Genomic DNA, 16803 nt, shown 5'->3' on the forward strand with positions numbered 1-16803 from the left:
AGGGGTGAAACGTTTGAAGTGGTGCTATTTTGCGGCGGTCCGCCTGGAGTTATGATAAAGGCGGTTTGTTTGCGTCCGCGGCATGGCTGTGATAGGTGTCAAGAGACAAAGCTAATTGGACATGAAGTGTTTTACAATGAAAAACGCATAGGAGCCAGAGTCAGTATTCACCTCACATCGCTCAGAATAAAAGACTCTCTCTGAACCCAGTTTATCCCGGGCCCCAGGGGACTCCCTCTGATGAGAACAGGAGAGAGAGAGAAAGCGAATCCCTGTTAGCGAAGTCAAAACTCTCAGTGGTTTCTGCGTTGTTGTTTTATTTATTTTGGGAAGAAATGGGCTCACGGACTCTAAATGATGATGCTAAATTCTGTGATTGCAGGGCCTGAATTACATTTTGTCAAATGGGACATATTTTTAGTAAATACATAAATATTATAGAATAAAGAGTATTGGTACTGCAGAATATCGATACTGCAGGTATCGTCACAATAAATAAATAAATAAATAAATATATTTTTTTCATTCAGGAAAAACCCTAATATATAAATATACATTTCTATTTAAGAAATTATAACAGCCACATTTTACTTTATTAAGAATATTGTATATCAAGTACAATTGTTTAGAAATAAATATATAATGCAATATAATTAAAATAAATCTTAGAAATAAATGTATTGAATAAGACGCTTTTTGTGTGTGTGTGCAGGAGCTGATCTTGTTTTGCTGCTTTATGAGTCTGAGTGGATGTCTGTAATATCAGCCACATGTTGAAAATGTATTTATTTATTTATTTTTGGCATATGTACATGTTTGTTTGGTTGGGAGTAGATGTGTTTTTTGGAGCGGGGATCACATTATTCATAAAGAACATACTTTCCTCACTTATTTCGGCCATTTGTCTTGGAAGTGCAGCCCGCTTGTTCTATGTTGTTGTTTGTTTGTTTGTTTGTTTTTTTGTTGCCTGCAGAAGGGAGGATGGTGGGAGAGGATTGAAACCGCACTTTCCCCATGAGACGTATAGCGCGTTTCCATACACGCACACACGCTGCTCCCTCCAGAGCGGCGCATGCATTCCCCCCGGCCTGCAAGGCCTCTTCCTGCCTCACGTAGATGTAGAGTTTCCCAGAGCAGACCCCCTCCCTGCACTCACCCCAGGGGTCTGCACAACTCTTCTCCACTTTTCCGGGGGAGGGGGGAGGTAGACGACTGGAGCGACCCACCCCTGAGGCCTCCGTGGTTCTTTTAGCAGCTCGCCAAAACCCAATCACTCCCCATTTGCGTTTCATTAATGGGACCCGAGCAGAACAGAGGGCAAAAGGAAAAAAAAATAAAATGAAAAGAGAAAGAGATTTCAAAGACTTGTTATGTGGTCAATAAATTCAGGCCTTTCCAGAATGCGGAATTGGCGCCTTTGTTTTTCTCCAACACAAAAACCAAAAAAGATTCACATAAATCTGGCTGTGTGTGATAGAAAGAAATTGCACCATTTTTTTATGGAGCATGATATTATCTTCCCAAAGCAGGCCTATATGTGGACGGACAGAGAAACATCTGCTGTGGGACATTGCCAAGGACATGCATACAAACACACACTCGCACCCGAATGTTTTTACTCACACATTCATGCCACTCTGTCATTGAAATGGGCCTCGGTGCCAAGCGTCACACTCTTGCACCTAACTCCCACGGCGGGCGGCACTCGGGAAGATTTACATGAATTAGCCAGACCTGTTCTCTCGATACACTGCAGAACAGAAAGAATACAGTGTCTGTCTTGAAATAGCCTCTCAGCCACAGCCGTACACACGCATACACAGAGAGAGGAAGTGACAAATTCCACAGCGCACTGCCATCAGCCCAGCAGCCTCACTTCATGTAATAACCATCAAATTGAATCTCAGCCATCTGATTGGCCCACACCCCTTCAAATCCAGACTTTAGAAGCACTAAGTTGCATATTACGCTTTATTGTTCCTTCCTCCATCATCTGGTTTTGTTTCCCTTTTTTAATTGCCGCAAGTTTATGTATCCACACGTGCACTGAAAGAAGCTGGTGTTGTTGCAGCGAGGGCTTCTGGGATGTTTAAAATCCAAGCGCCAGACCACCAGACTCCCCTCAAGTCCCATAAAGACAACCCACTGCTCCCAGCTAAGGAAACACTGAGAAACCTGGCCGCAGGCCATCTCAGTTAGTTTTTATGAAGTTCTTGTACCTTTAGTACAGTAATGTAGTACTTTAGAAGACATTTAATGTCAGTGATTATGTCCACAGAAACTAGAGAAGTGCATGATGGGTATTGTTTGAGAAAGGATTTTTTATTAGAATAGCATTTTTGCTAATCAACTTATTGCCCTGAAAAGTTGCAATTCTAGGTGTTTTGTTGATACCAAGGACCCCCAAATGTCATGACCCCTATAGAAGATAGACGCCCTTCTTAAAATATAAAGGTAAGTATATATTTGAGGAGTATTAAATGTACATTTTATTTACTTTATATTTTAATACTGTGTGAGAAAAATAGTGTAATTTTATCAAATCCACATCTTTATGTAGTTATTGCCTTTTATGTTGTTGCACTAAAACCAAAATAAATTAAAATATTATCTAAAAATTTGCTTGGTACAATGTATATATTTTCCAGATAACATTTCAGTTGTTTTACACTGAAATGTTTAAATTATTTAAATTATATATATTTAATTAATGCATATTCTCTCACCGTAATACAAAGTAAATACTTTCCAGATAACATTTTAATAATTTACTTCAGCACTTACACTGACAGTAGAGAATATAATGTATTTATATAATTTAGGAAACACGCCGCTTTTTTATTTATATAGCGTTTTATGCGATACATTTTATTTACAGTATATAGCACTTTATACAGTACAGATTGTTTCAAAGCAGCTTCACATTAATAAACTGCAAAATATCAGTGTTAGTTGTAAAATTCAATTATGAAATGAATTCCATTTCATCTGTAAAGCAGCTCTAAAGAAGATAAGTGTCATTATTTAGCTCGATTTATTTCAGTGTTGTTTTAATTAAATTCAACAACTGTCAATTATGAAAAGTTCAATTCATCTATAAGCAGAATCATCTTCATAATATCACGATTAGTATTTTCTCACACAGTATAAACGAGTTGTAAGTCAAATTTTATATAATATAATTGCCTTAATATAATTAGAAGAGAGAAAGTAACCATTAAATTTGGGATTCCTTAGTTTTAAGTCTAAAAACCCCTGTACTAATCTGCGTAACCCCTAGAGTAAAGTTTGCAATCACATGTACAATATCTCTCTGATCGTCCACTGCTCGCTTGCTTTGATTCAATCTCCTGAATTTGCGCAATCCTGTGAGCAAGCGAAAGAACTGTTAAACCAACACTTCCTGTTTGTGGTGACAAAGAGTCTGATCTACACAAGAGAGATCTGACCAGAAAAAGCCAGAGCAGCATAAATCTTATAATGCCCTCCATTTTAATAAACCCTTCCTTTACCTCAGCAGGTCATTCTGTTAGCATTAAAGCCAGCGCCACGGGACTCGTTCTCATTCGGGCATTATCGCTAATTCATTTGTGGATTTCAAATGAATGCTTTTCGGTACGGTTTCATGCTGGGGCCCCGGCTGCTTGTCTTTTTTTGCGCGACATGAGTATTGTGTATATTTTGCCTCTCCTTCTGTTGTCACAGAGGAGAGGGATCGCTGAGCTCCGCTGAGGAGTGATGGGAGTCTCGCTCCGGCTCTCCGGGGAGGGATGCCATGGGCGGCAGTGTGTAATTACCCTCCCTGTCATGTCCCGCTCCTGCTCTAATCATGTCTTCGACTGTCAGAGAGCTCTCCTGAGGAGATTCCAGCCACCACCAGAACCACCTCTCTGGATCTTAAATAAGCCTGCACCCTCCTGCTAAACTCATTTGATGACTTTCTGCATTATGCTAAGACTTGAAATGTGTCATAGCTGCGGCACAAAGCTACAAAGGAAAGCAGATATGTGGGGGATGAACAGGGTTGTAATGATGGAGCTTTTCTGAGAAAGTCTTAGGCAGTTTGAGGCAGATCAAGGTTGTGTGTGTGTAGTTGTTAGTGGTTCTAATGGTGGAACTTTGTATTTGGAACTCTGTGTAATTTTTGGACTTATTTTCGTACTTTGGTCAATAGCAAGATGAATTTTTATATACAGTTGAAGAGTTTGGTGTGTAATATTTTTTGATGTTTTTGAAAGAAGTTTTATGCTTACCAGGGCTGCATTTATATGATCAAAAAGTACAGTAAAAGCAGTAATATTGTGAAATATCATTGCCATTTAAAATAACTGTTTTCTTTTAATATATTTTATAATGTAATTTATTCCTGTGATCAAAGCTACATTTTCAACAGCCATTACTCCAGTCTTCCGTGCACATGATCCTTCAGAAATTATTCTAATGATTTGGTACTTGAAACATTTCTTATTATCGTCAATGTTGAAAACTGTGGTGCCGATTCAATATCTTTTTGGAAAACTAACTTACCCCAAACTTTTTTTAACGGTAGTATATCTTTATACATTATTTTGCTATAATCACAAAAGATTAAACAAATGAATAATCCTTATAATTTCAAGTAATACTTGACATTTGAATTTTAATGTTTTACTTTGTTATAAATTTTAAATTAATTTGAAATTGTGTTTGATTCATTTTTAGTTTAATTTGTTACGCAAAATATACTTTTCATTTATAATTTTTTAAAGAATTTTAAATGTTTTTACTATTTTAGATTTTTTTTTTCTTCAGATTCATTGCGATGAAACAAATAATTACTATACTATTAACATCTACACTATCAACATACATTTTCTGTCATTTTTTTAATGCAAGCAGTAAAAACACTAAAGCCTCATTTTTATATTTGACAGCGGCTGTGCAATGAATGATTCCTTAAAGTCATTTGCTAATGAATCCGACTACATAGATCACGCTGTACGGATAACTCATTAGAAAGATGTGTTTTATGATGTAGTCAAGTCTTTTTATGACATGGAGATATGGAGTATCTGTGAAATAGGCATTACATAAACTGAGGCAAGTCATCCATGCAGAGTCTCGGGGTGCATATTTTCGAAACAATGTGGCTGCATTGTTTGCAAATGAATTATTTTCTCATTCCCCACCCTCCCAAAATGATTATTTCTAAAGAAAGCAGGAACAGTGCTACATCAAAGTTTCTGATGTTTTTGTGTTTGAACTCCCTGTTGCACAGTTGGCTTCCTTCCACAGTAGACCATTAAATCAAACCGGCTTTAGTGAAAAGTAAAAATAACATTCTATGAGAATTAGCTTTGTGTTCATAAAGGCGAGGCCTTAAGCGGCATGTTTAGTTGTTTAGATAAAGTATGTGCGCACAGGGTTGTGCGTTCTCTAGCGTGTGTTGGCTCAAGGGGAGACTCGTATCACCTCACAGTTAAAGAGTACAATTAGGCCGTATCAGAGCGGTGTGATGTTTGCAGCGGGGTGAGAGGAGCGATAGCACTGTAATCTCTTCTTATCTGCCCTCATACTTAGCCAAGTGCGTCTCCTCCACTTTCTCTCCTCTCCTCTAGGTAAACAACATCTCTCTCTTGTACAGAACACCCAAAAAATGGAGAGCCTGACAGCAGAGTTGAGCTCTTAATGATGGCAGTTTCAGAAGCTCAGTGAAAATAAGACGTTAGATTCATCAAACCGTGGGTGGCAATTTACCACACTCAACGATATCCTCGGTGGGCCGTCCAAGGCTTTTTCCTGTGAATACTCATCCAACATTCATTATTTTGTTTTTCTTTTCATTTTATGTGCTGTTGTTTTGTTTGTCTTAACGCTTGTTGATTTAAGGGCCTTGGCAAATACATCCTTCGGAGTAGAAACAGAGGAATCGCTGTTCAAAATGCTTCTGGGTCCCGTTACGCTTGCGGTTCCGCTGTCGACTTGAATCTCGTCCGGTAACGATACTTTAGACTTAAAGGCTCTGTATCTATGGGTGTTTCTTCAACTATGGGCACTTTTTTTGTAGACTTTTGAAAATAACATTTCAGAACACACTTTTAACACCCTCAATAGTTTATCAAATAACACTTTACAACAGACATCACAGGACAATTGCCTTTTTTTTGTAATAAATTGATGTGTTTAATAGCATTCTGTTGTGGACATAACATTTGTAACATTTTTAACATGGAATAAAATGGCTGACTCCGTTGTCTTGCATTATGTATCCTAAACACAGAATTAAATAATTTTTTCTTTTTGCATAATTTGCCAAAATTCACAATTAACTTCATTTATTATTTGTTGAATTGGTCAGTTTGGTGGGATTTACACCACATCTGTTGGTCGTAATTTAAAAAAAAATAATAATGTGGATATCTTTTTCACATAATAAATATTCAAATTGTTTGATTGCTTCACTCTTTCTTTAGAGTTCTTATCATCGTTTTAAACATGTAGTAAATGTATTTTCAAGTTTAAGATTGGAAGTCTGTGTTTGGTACAAGGATAAAACAATAAAATGGGACATAAACATACCCCAGAGTTGAAGAAACCCCTACACCGTATTTGTTTCACCATGTCCTGCAAAATCATTACAGTGTGTCCCATTTTAGATCTCCTGTTGAGATTGTCTCCTTCTGAATGGGAAAACTTTAAAAAGTCTAAAAGCGACTGCCCACCATGCCCTACCCAGCATGCCTTCCTGTAGAGGCAGTCTTGCGGTGGCTTCACATTGTCCTGTCACGGTATGCTGACAGGTGAGCATATCTCCAGGGTGGGGTGCAAAGAAAGGCCCTGTGCAAGAACAGGGGCCCCCTTCACCAGGGCCACTTTGTGTTCTTCTTGGCTCTGCATCCCGGCCACCAGCACTCCCAGAGTCAGAGTAAACACATCAGCCGGCTCTATTTACTTTCATTGCTTACACAGCGCACAGCAGATTAACCTGTTTATACAAACACATACAGAAAAATGGCTGATTAATGCCCGCGCTAGGCCTTGTTTCTTTGCGTTCACACGCTGAAAAATGTCCACACACCAAGCGTGGCCTATTCCGCATCCACAACAATAAACAACAGCTGCAGTTTAAGCGGTAATGATAAGAATAACACTAATGATGACTGTCAAAGAGGCGCGATATACAGTAAATACTGTATGTTGCTTGTTAGTCTGCGAGTCCCGTCTCTCCACACAGCGGCGGGTGCCAGGACGGCTGTTTGCTTGTCACTCTTGTGCTGTTTTCTCCAGCGAAAGTCAAACTATCCAGAATAGCATCTCCATTTTCTCCGGTTGCCAGTTCTTATTTTTAGTCCCTGCATTAATTCAAGCGCCGGCTTGAAAGTTCCTCAGGAAGTTGCAGTGTTCCCTCTCGCCTTCGTCCTTACCTACGAATAGACATGAGCATTTTCAGAGAGATGCAAATGATATGTTTCATCCTGCTGTCAGAGCTCCCACAATCTGTGGGCTTCAAAAAAGCACGGCAGCCAGTGCCAAACATCTTTATGAATAATAGATTGTGTCACTTCCAAAAAAAATAGAAAGGCTCTAAGACAACATATTTCAGTGTATTAGTTGAAAGTCTCTGTTCGGCGGACGTCTTGCAAAGGGTTTATTTGCTCCTTTTGTAGTTGTTGTCAAGGGATACTTGCAGTGGCCGGGATTTTCCTGGGAAAAGTGCTGGAGATTGGCCGTGGAACGTGAGCAAAGAGCTCCCTGAAGTATAGTATGAAAAAGCTAGGACAGGATCAGAAGCTTCGTTTAACCAGTTATTGTTAATCTATGGGGCATTGTTTCAGGTAGGGTCTGTAGGTCACTACATTTAACTTTGGATATTAAAAAGTTGAGCCAGGTACTGTGCTTTTTCATACTATGAAACTCAATAGGGTCCAATGTTGTTTGCAGAAAATCTCATCTTTTTTGTTTCACAGAAGAAAGATTGTCATTCAGGTTTGGAACAGCATGAAGGTTACTGCATAATCAACAAACACGTTGACTAGTGAAACAGATCTAGATTTTTTTTCTTTTGTTTTCTGGTTTGAAAATTCTGTCAGTTTTTCACATGCAATTAGTCTGTTCAGACCAGTGCATAAAAAAACAACAGAGGGGCTAAATGAAAATGCTAATTCCCTCTCTGCCAGTAGGTGGTGCTTATAGAAAAGGCTGAAAATATAGAAAATAGTCTGTTCGTGGGTGCCACAAAAACGTAGTCAACATCATATTTGTTGCCCCCTGCTTTATTAGCAGTCGATGGAAAAGAGATTAGAAAACCTCTCCATAAAAAAACTAAATCTGTCACATTGATGATATGCGAATGTTCATGTTGGTCTGAACAGATGTTCATTTAAATGAAAATGTTTATCGCCTTGAATATTCGTCCTGGTGTGAAAAGGCCTTTAGAGTGATATTAGACACTTTCTGACATTATTTTTTGGAGCGTCCCAATGAACATTTTGGTTTTTAAGGTGACATGTCAAGTTGAAAATAGTCTAACTATAATTCATATTAATTATTATAAATAAATATTATTTAAATATCATTCACAATCATTCTCCATCTAGGTGTAATTGAACAATAATGCGTCTTATGTTAAGATCTGTGAACTATCCATTTAAGACATCCATTTAAGACATTCAGGCTCCCACAGTTGATTTTTAAAATACATAGTTTTACCTCAATTTTTTTGTGATAAACCCCTTTATTAGATGGCAGCCACCTGTGAAGAATGCTTAGACCTGAAGTTTTCCTTCTCATGATCTCGATCCTCCTCTCTGGAATTAGAGGATGAATTATAGAGATGAACAGCTGTTGCAGGCTCTCAGCCTCGTGCAGCTCTGCTCCTGTTTTCCATTCATAATGCAGACGCTGCTGTTGCAGATGCCTGCTAGCTCTTAGCACCAACAGGACACACCAGGAACAGTCGGATTCAGACAGTGAGGAAAGGAAAGGATTTTTTTTGTCCATAAACACCTTTAAGGGATAGTTTAACACAAAAATGAAATTTTATCCTACATTTTTTTGTCCGTGCAATGAAAGGGAGACTTGAGACCTTCAAAATACATTATTTTCGTATTATAAATAAAAAAGAAATTATTATTATTCTGCTGAGACACCATCCTGTAGGGTCTTTCCCCACCCATATGTTTTCCTGACAAATTACGGCTAGCCATGGCACTCATTTATGGACTTCGTTTATCTTGCAACAGGAATGCATGCTTACTTTGTTCTTAGGCAGTGATGTAACCGGCCCAGAGCAATAAGTGGAATGAATATGAAACTCTGGTTAAAGCGCCTGTCACAGCAAACCTGTGAAGCGGAGATCAGAAGAATACAAGAGAGGCTCTCCCTACCAATCACTCCCATTCAGCTCCTTTCAAGTGCAAACATTAGTCATGCAGTCATCACACCAGCAGGCCCAACATGAGTGTGTGTGTGTGTGTGTGGTCCTTGGGTATCATGAGAACAGGCGATCTCTTTCTTTCCCTTCACCTTTACACTGTCCCTTCATTGCCTACAAAGGTTGTGTAGAGCGCCGCCACGGAGCTACATGATGCTAATCTTTGTTTTCACAAAGACATAAATAACTTTGACCAATAGAGGATCTAAACATCACATTCAGAAAACACACAGACTTCCGAAAAAATTCTGGAAAATTAGGAATATGTCAAATTGTAATTTACCAGGCTTCAAAAAGCCATGGAAATTAGTAAAATATTGGAGGGAGGGAGGAGGGGAGGGTGATTCAAAGAAAAATCATGATAATGTCTCGTGTCAAAATATAATTTCTTCTAATTATGCTCAGGTCTAAAGTGTTTCTTTGGCTAGATTAATTTTTTTAATCACAAATGAGCGATTGTTGTAAAATCATGGAAATAACATGGCAAATCATTTGTCAAAAAGTGTGGAAATCGTAAATTGTGAAGTTGCTTTCATATTAGATTTAAAGCATGTGGATTTCTTAAATTTCTTTCTTTCTTTCTCTTTCTTACCTTCTTTCTTTCTTTCTAGCACATAGACTCAATTTATTTTAATTTAGTTACTTATTTTACTCTTTGATATTATGCTGCCAAAATGAGAGTTTCCTCCATGTTTGATTCTCAGCCAAGAGGTAAATCTGTAACGTTTAGATCCTCTTTTGTTCAAATGTTTTTTTTGGGACTTCAACCAACTTGAATTTTTGTATGCAGTGAAAGATGGATATGTTTGCATTCCAGCATAAACGGATGTGAAAGGAGCACAAAGTCTATAATGACCTAACCTCCTCCAACCTCCCCTAAAAGGCTGGGCAACCTGTTGTGCATTATGCAGTGCACCTTTCTCCAATATATCCTGTAGCTGACGTAGCGAGATAATAATCCTGATTCCTGCTGATTTATTTGGTGGTTTATACCTGTCAGATGCCTTGGAGGTGATCGGCAGCAGATGACAGCTGTGTTTTGGCACAGGGTGAAGATTGGAGGGCTGCCACTCTTATTTAGACGTTGCCAGGGCTGTGATTTCTGTCTTACCTGCTCTTATCTAATCTAGCAGATTTATCCGGTTAGCTTCAGGTAGCACGGCACCCTGATGATTTTACAGGTGCTTTCTCAGATAGCTTGTAAAACATGTTTCTCTTCCCAACCAAACGGGTCGAGTAAGACAGTGGGGAAAAGAGTGAAAGATGTATGAGACAGAAAAGAAAGAAATGGACTATTTTATGGCACGATGTCTTGTGAAGTGAAACATAAATTTATAAATGGGTTTAGATTAGGTATGATGGTCGATGAGGTTGACTAGTTTAGCTCGATTTTTTTCCCTATTTCTTATCATTTTTGCTTTAATTACCATGCTTCTAGCTGTTTTTAAATGATTGAGTCTTTTGTAAACGTCCCCAAGAAAAAAAAAACGTCAAGTCTTTGGGCAACCCACTGACTAGTCAGATTTAAAATGTTTTCTTCACATCCCTTGTCTAGATCAACAATTTTCTTTTGAACTAAAAAGTTTTCGAATGAAGCAAGTCTCACATCAATGACAACGTGAAAGACTCTTCTTCTCTTTTCTCTGCCCTTTTTTCTCTCTCTCTATTCTGTTTTCCACTAGCTATGCCCCTCTCTGGGGCGGATTAAATAAGAGCCCCTTTTATCCGTCTGTAATCCTGATCTGGCAACCCTAGCCTTCATAGAGAGAAACACACCACCAACTGGCAGCACACACATCTGAATAGTACAGGCCATGGACATATGCTGTATATTATAAAACATAGAACGTGCACACGCACAGTCGCACACGCAATCCTAAACAACTTAATACTGACGTGCACACACACAACAAAGTAAAATTTATGTTCAGATGCATTCCTGTGTGTTTTAACGGATCAGTAAGATCGTCTGGTTTTTTGTACGTTTGTGTATTTGTTAACTTGATATGTGTAAAATGTAACCAATTTAAAAAAAAAAAATCTTTCAAAAGTTTAGTTTGAAAAACCAGCTTGAAACAGCTGGTTAGGATATGGCATTACACTCCCAAACTGACCCTGGATCAGCTGTGTCCCCAGTGTGTTGCAGCTGTCCGCTAACAGATTGGCATCAAAGTGTTTCTGAAACAGACCATCTCTGGGGGTCTTATCACCTCAAGATAAATCCCTCATTAGACTGAATAATGATTACATTTCACTTCCATGTGCCGGGAAACCGTGTTTTCCTGTTTATGTGACACCGTGACATTAGAGAATTAATTAATCACTGTTTTTTGGCAATCAGCGGGTGTGAATGTGTATATGAATGCATTGACAGAAACTGCAGCTGATTTCAGGGTGTTTGCAGGAAGTGCTCCGGAGGAGGGCAGGATGTTGGGGAAGTGTTTGGCGTGGCGGATCTGGCAGGCAGGCAGGCAGACGCTAGCATACCCCGCTGACAAGCTCTCTCTCTTATATACTCCGTCCCGCCCCTCTCGAGTGCCTTTTGGCCTGGAATCCATCACAAGACACTGTGAAGTGACATCAGACAAGTGGAGACAGAGAGCTCCTGGAAAACACAGACTGGACATGCTGTTTTTCTCAACTGTCACTTAATTGAGTAATACATCATCCATATTCTGTGTACCCTTATGAAACTGGCCTGTTATGAGTCTCGGCGCTTGCGTAACAGTATTAAGTCATGAAGTACATGAAGGGGTTTTTTTTGTTGTTTTTTTGTCTCTTTGTTTTGTGCTTAGATTTGAAAAAGTTATACTAGAATTTGTGGATAATGAACAAGCCCACACTGTGCCCTCAAAACTCAGATTTCCGCAGTTATGGATATCCTCTGCCCTTTGTGTATTGATGCGTATATATATATATATACACACACACACACACACATACTGTGTGTATATATATATATATATATATATATATATATATATATATATATATATATATATATATATATATATATATATATATATATATATATACAGTACAGGCCAAAAGTTTGGACACATTACTATTTTTAATGTTTTTGAAAGAAGTTTCTTCTGCTCATCAAGCCTGCATTTATTTGATCAAAAATACAGAAAAAAATGTAATATTGTGATATATTATTACAATTTAAAATAATTGGTTTTCAATTTATTATACTTTAAATTATCATTTATTTCGGTGATGCAAAGCTGAATTTTCAGGATCATTACTCCAGTCTATCAAATGATCCTTTAGAAATCATTCTAATATGATGATTCATTATCAAAGTTGGAAACAGTTCTGCTGCTTAATATTTTTTCATAACCTGTGATACTTTTTTAGGATACTTTGATGAATAAAAAAAAGAAAAAGAAAAAAGAAAAGGAAAAAAAAGAAGCAAATGTTTTCAAGATAGAAATCTTTTATAACAACAATATACACTACTGGTCAGTAATTTGGGGTCAGTAATTTTTTCTTAATTTTTTTTAAATAAATCAATAATTTTATTCAGCAAGGATGTGTTAAATTGATAAAAAGTGATAATAAAGAAGATTTATATAAAAAAATATATATATTTTTTTTTTAATAAATGCAGTTCTTTTTAACCTATAATTCATCAAATATATTAGGCAGCAGAACTGTTTCCAACACTCATAATAAATCAGAACATTAGAATGATTTCTAAAGGATCATGTGATTGACTGGATGTCACATGTGACACTGAAGACTGGAGTAATGATCCTGAAAATTCAGCTTTGTATCACCGAAATAAATGATAATTTAAAGTATAATAAATTGAAAACCAATTATTTTAAATTGTAATAATATATCACAATATTACATTTTTTTCTGTATTTTTGATCAAATAAATGCAGGCTTGATGAGCAGAAGAAACTTCTTTCAAAAACATTAAAAATAGTAATGTGTCCAAACTTTTGGCCTGTACTGTATATATATATATATAATTTGCAAAATGTTGAATGATGAGGCTATTGTACCATTTTGTCAGGGCCACTATCGTCAGATATGATTGACAGTTAGCATACAGTTTGGATTGGCGGTATGGTTCTGTTCTGCGCAAGAACTCCCTGCGCATCCATGCAACCGAGCATGGATAAGAGCAGGGAGAGCAGCAATAACCCCCCTTAGGGTAAACAGAACAGAACCAACATGAATGTATTGCAGATATCATTAATGTCAATATTTTAATATACAACATACCGGTAAATCGAGAATTTAGTCTGATTCAAGGGGAATCAGAATCCTGACTGACGAGAGGAGGAGCTGGGGATGGAGGAGGGTAATTAGCTCCTGTGAAACACGATAGCTGCTGATAATACTGAAGGAGCTTATATATGAATACAGTGATAGGCGTCGTATTCCTATAGGTAGACGTGGATCAGCTGAGAGTCAGCTGACGCGAGCTTGACTAATGTGACCTGACAGAACTGACGCTGCGCTTGATTTTTACATTTTAGGTACCACTGTACTTTTCTTTTTTTTTTTCTTTTTTTCACAGCTCCAACCCTTTGGGGGAAAAAATAACTGTAATGAAATACAGAAAGATTCATGGAGATAAACCCTGCAGGTTTAGAAAAACTGAGAGAGATGGGGGGAGGAAGAAAAGAGGTGCGAAAAATAAGTGTGAGGTAAATGAAAGTGAGCGAAGTACAAGGAGAACAAGACAAGGTTAGAGAGAGGGAAAGTAAGCATTCATGGACACAGGAAATATGGCCTTGTCACCCAGGCAAGACTGACAGATGTCCCCCCATCATCTCTTCATGACAGCTGACAGCATGACGGGCAAGTTCAAGGAGAACGAGAGAGCGGAGGATAGTGCGAGAAGGGAGGAAGAGTAAGGAAGCAGAAAATGAGTCTGCTACCTAATCAGTTGGCATCCTTAGGGCCCTTGACCTTGTATCTCGCTCCCGTTCTCTTTCTCTCTCTATGTTTTCTGAAGCGTTCTCAAAGCCCATAAAAACACACGCTACATTAGAGGTACTTGTTTCAAGAATTTGCAAAGATCTGAAAATTCAAAAGTAACAAAATAATCTAAACCGTTTCAGGAATCAACTTCTCTATTTTAGAAACTAGTGAGCAGCCCACAGGGGCATCATTTTAAGGCATCATTCATAACTGGAAAAAAAAAGTATTTATAATTAATGTATTTTAATTTAAAATAGATTTTTCTGTTGCTAAGACAAAAATCTTTAGAAGCCTTTAAATAACCTTAGTAGATAACTGTAGAAAGAAAGAATCCTAAATAGTCATCTCTCTGCGGATTTGCCTACTGTAAAAAGTTAAATACAAATGTATTTTCATAGTTATTTTCAGATTGCTCCAAATCATATAATGTTGTTTTACAAACCACCAGTGAGCAACTAAAAGCAAAATGGCTAAAAATAGATAAAAATAATTGTATAAAATTGCTAAACAATTTTATTATTACTATTTATATAGTGATTTTCAGAATGTAAATTACTCTGAATCAACTTTGCAGAATATAAAGTTTTTACAAACCACAAGTGAGCAACCAAAAATAGCTGCAGTTTACTTGCCACAACAGTCCGTGGAAAGAAAGAAAAATGCATTATTATTATTATTATTATTATTATTATCATAACTAGCATCTCCTTTTACATGAAACCTGCTTTGTATGCTGTTTAGAAGCTCAGTTTCTCCGTATGGAGGAAGAATGCTTCTAATTGTATTCATTTATGGTAAATGATTCACAATCTGCTAATTGGTGACCTCTGCGCTAGATGATTAAGAAGTGCAGTGCACCCATGTGACTGCCTGTCTTTTGTTACTTTCTCAGAATAATCATGCAGTGTAAGGTTTAGCTAGCGGGTGAAAAGGTCTCTTTTGTCTGTCTCTCTCTTTTGGGCTTGTATCTTCCTGTCTCACGCCGTAATATTTGGAAAGAGGAAATCAACTTCTTTTTTTTTGCAGTAAATGTTCTAATCACTTCCTTCTACTATTCTCCCCACAGACTCCTCAGGACATGTGACGTCCTCTCCTCTCAGCTCACCCACGTCCCACCGGGGGATGCATCCATCACTGCTCAGCCCGACTTCTTTAGGCCACTCGGGGTCCCTGCATTCCCCCATCAGCACTCTCAGCTCGCCCATGAACGGCATGGGCTCTCCCTTCTCTGTCATCAGCTCGCCCATGGGACCACATTCCATGGGGTCACCAGGGATGGGTTACGGCCACAGCGTCAGCCCACAGGTAGGGCCACAGTCCGAGCCCCTCCTTTAGAGCTGTATTTAAAGAAGCGCTTGCATTCAGAAGTCGTATTTATGTTTCATAATTAAACATTGTTGCAAATCGTTCAGTTTAACTCGACTGTTCTCTCTCGCTCTCTCTCTTTCCAATACTCTCGCTCAATCTGTCTTTTGTTCCATAAATAGGCCTGCACATCTCTTTGTCATTTAAAAAGAGGCTCACAATTAAGACATCAAAGCTGGCAGTGTCCTAGTTTTCTTTGAAAGCCTGATCCACATGAGTAAAATGGTTCTCAAATTCACACACGTTTGTAGAGTGCCGTCCATTTTCTCATTGATAACTGTACTGAGGTTTTTCACCAGGCTTTTAGCTCATTTTAAATTATAGTGTTGTTAGGTTGGAGGAAGTTGAAGTCGATTTTGTTCTTTCCGCAGAAACAGGATTGGTTCATTTCTACACGTCTTTTCTGAGGTCACACTTTATATCAAGGTGTCCTTGTTACAGTGTAATTATACAAATAAGTGCTGAGTAATATTAATTAATTAACAACATGTAATTGCTAGATAATATTTAGGTTGTGTTCAGGGTTAGTTGCTTGTAATTATGCATGAATTACAGTTCTTACTGTAGTAAGTACATGTAGGTTGTATAACAGACACTGTAAAATAGTGTTCCCATTTCTGAAACTTTTTTTCTCTCTCTCTCTCTCTTTTTTATTTTATTTTATTTTTTTAAGTCTGGGCTACGTATCAGATTCATAGCTCACACAGTCCTGTTTAAGACCCCATAAAATCAATATACTGGAGTTTTGTGACTTTGGAGGTCTAAATGCTAGTGTATTTCTAAACATTGGTGAAATTCACTCAAAGGTTCAATACTATAACATTAGTTAATGCTATAGTTAACGTAAAAATAGCAATGAACGATGCTTTTACAGCATTTATTAATCTAGTTAATGTTAATTTGTAACATTATTAATAATGTAGCATAATTTTGCTATTTTTTCAAGTTTAAAAAATTACTTATAATTCAACTATATATAGGCTATGTATTATATAAATTATTAGTATATTTTTGGATTAAAATCAACCTAAAACGATAATAAATGTTATTAATAGATATGTCCCACCAAAATATTTTTG

At 37.5% G+C, this 16803-nt stretch overlaps 1 protein-coding gene across 3 annotated transcripts in view; it reads left to right on the forward strand.

Annotated features, from left to right (window-relative positions):
- The window catches only part of rxraa (retinoid X receptor, alpha a), a 162444-nt gene that overhangs the window by 108406 nt on the left and 37235 nt on the right, over nt 1-16803 (forward strand). For all 3 annotated transcript variants that reach the window (XM_079847742.1, XM_079847744.1, XM_079847743.1), the window contains exon 3: nt 15426-15664. In XM_079847742.1, coding sequence (XP_079703868.1) covers nt 15426-15664 — 239 coding nt within the window. The remainder of the gene's footprint in view (nt 1-15425; nt 15665-16803) is intronic.

This window comes from Squalius cephalus, assembly GCF_949319135.1.
Source record: "Squalius cephalus genome assembly, chromosome: 17".
Lineage (NCBI taxonomy): Eukaryota > Metazoa > Chordata > Actinopteri > Cypriniformes > Leuciscidae > Squalius > Squalius cephalus.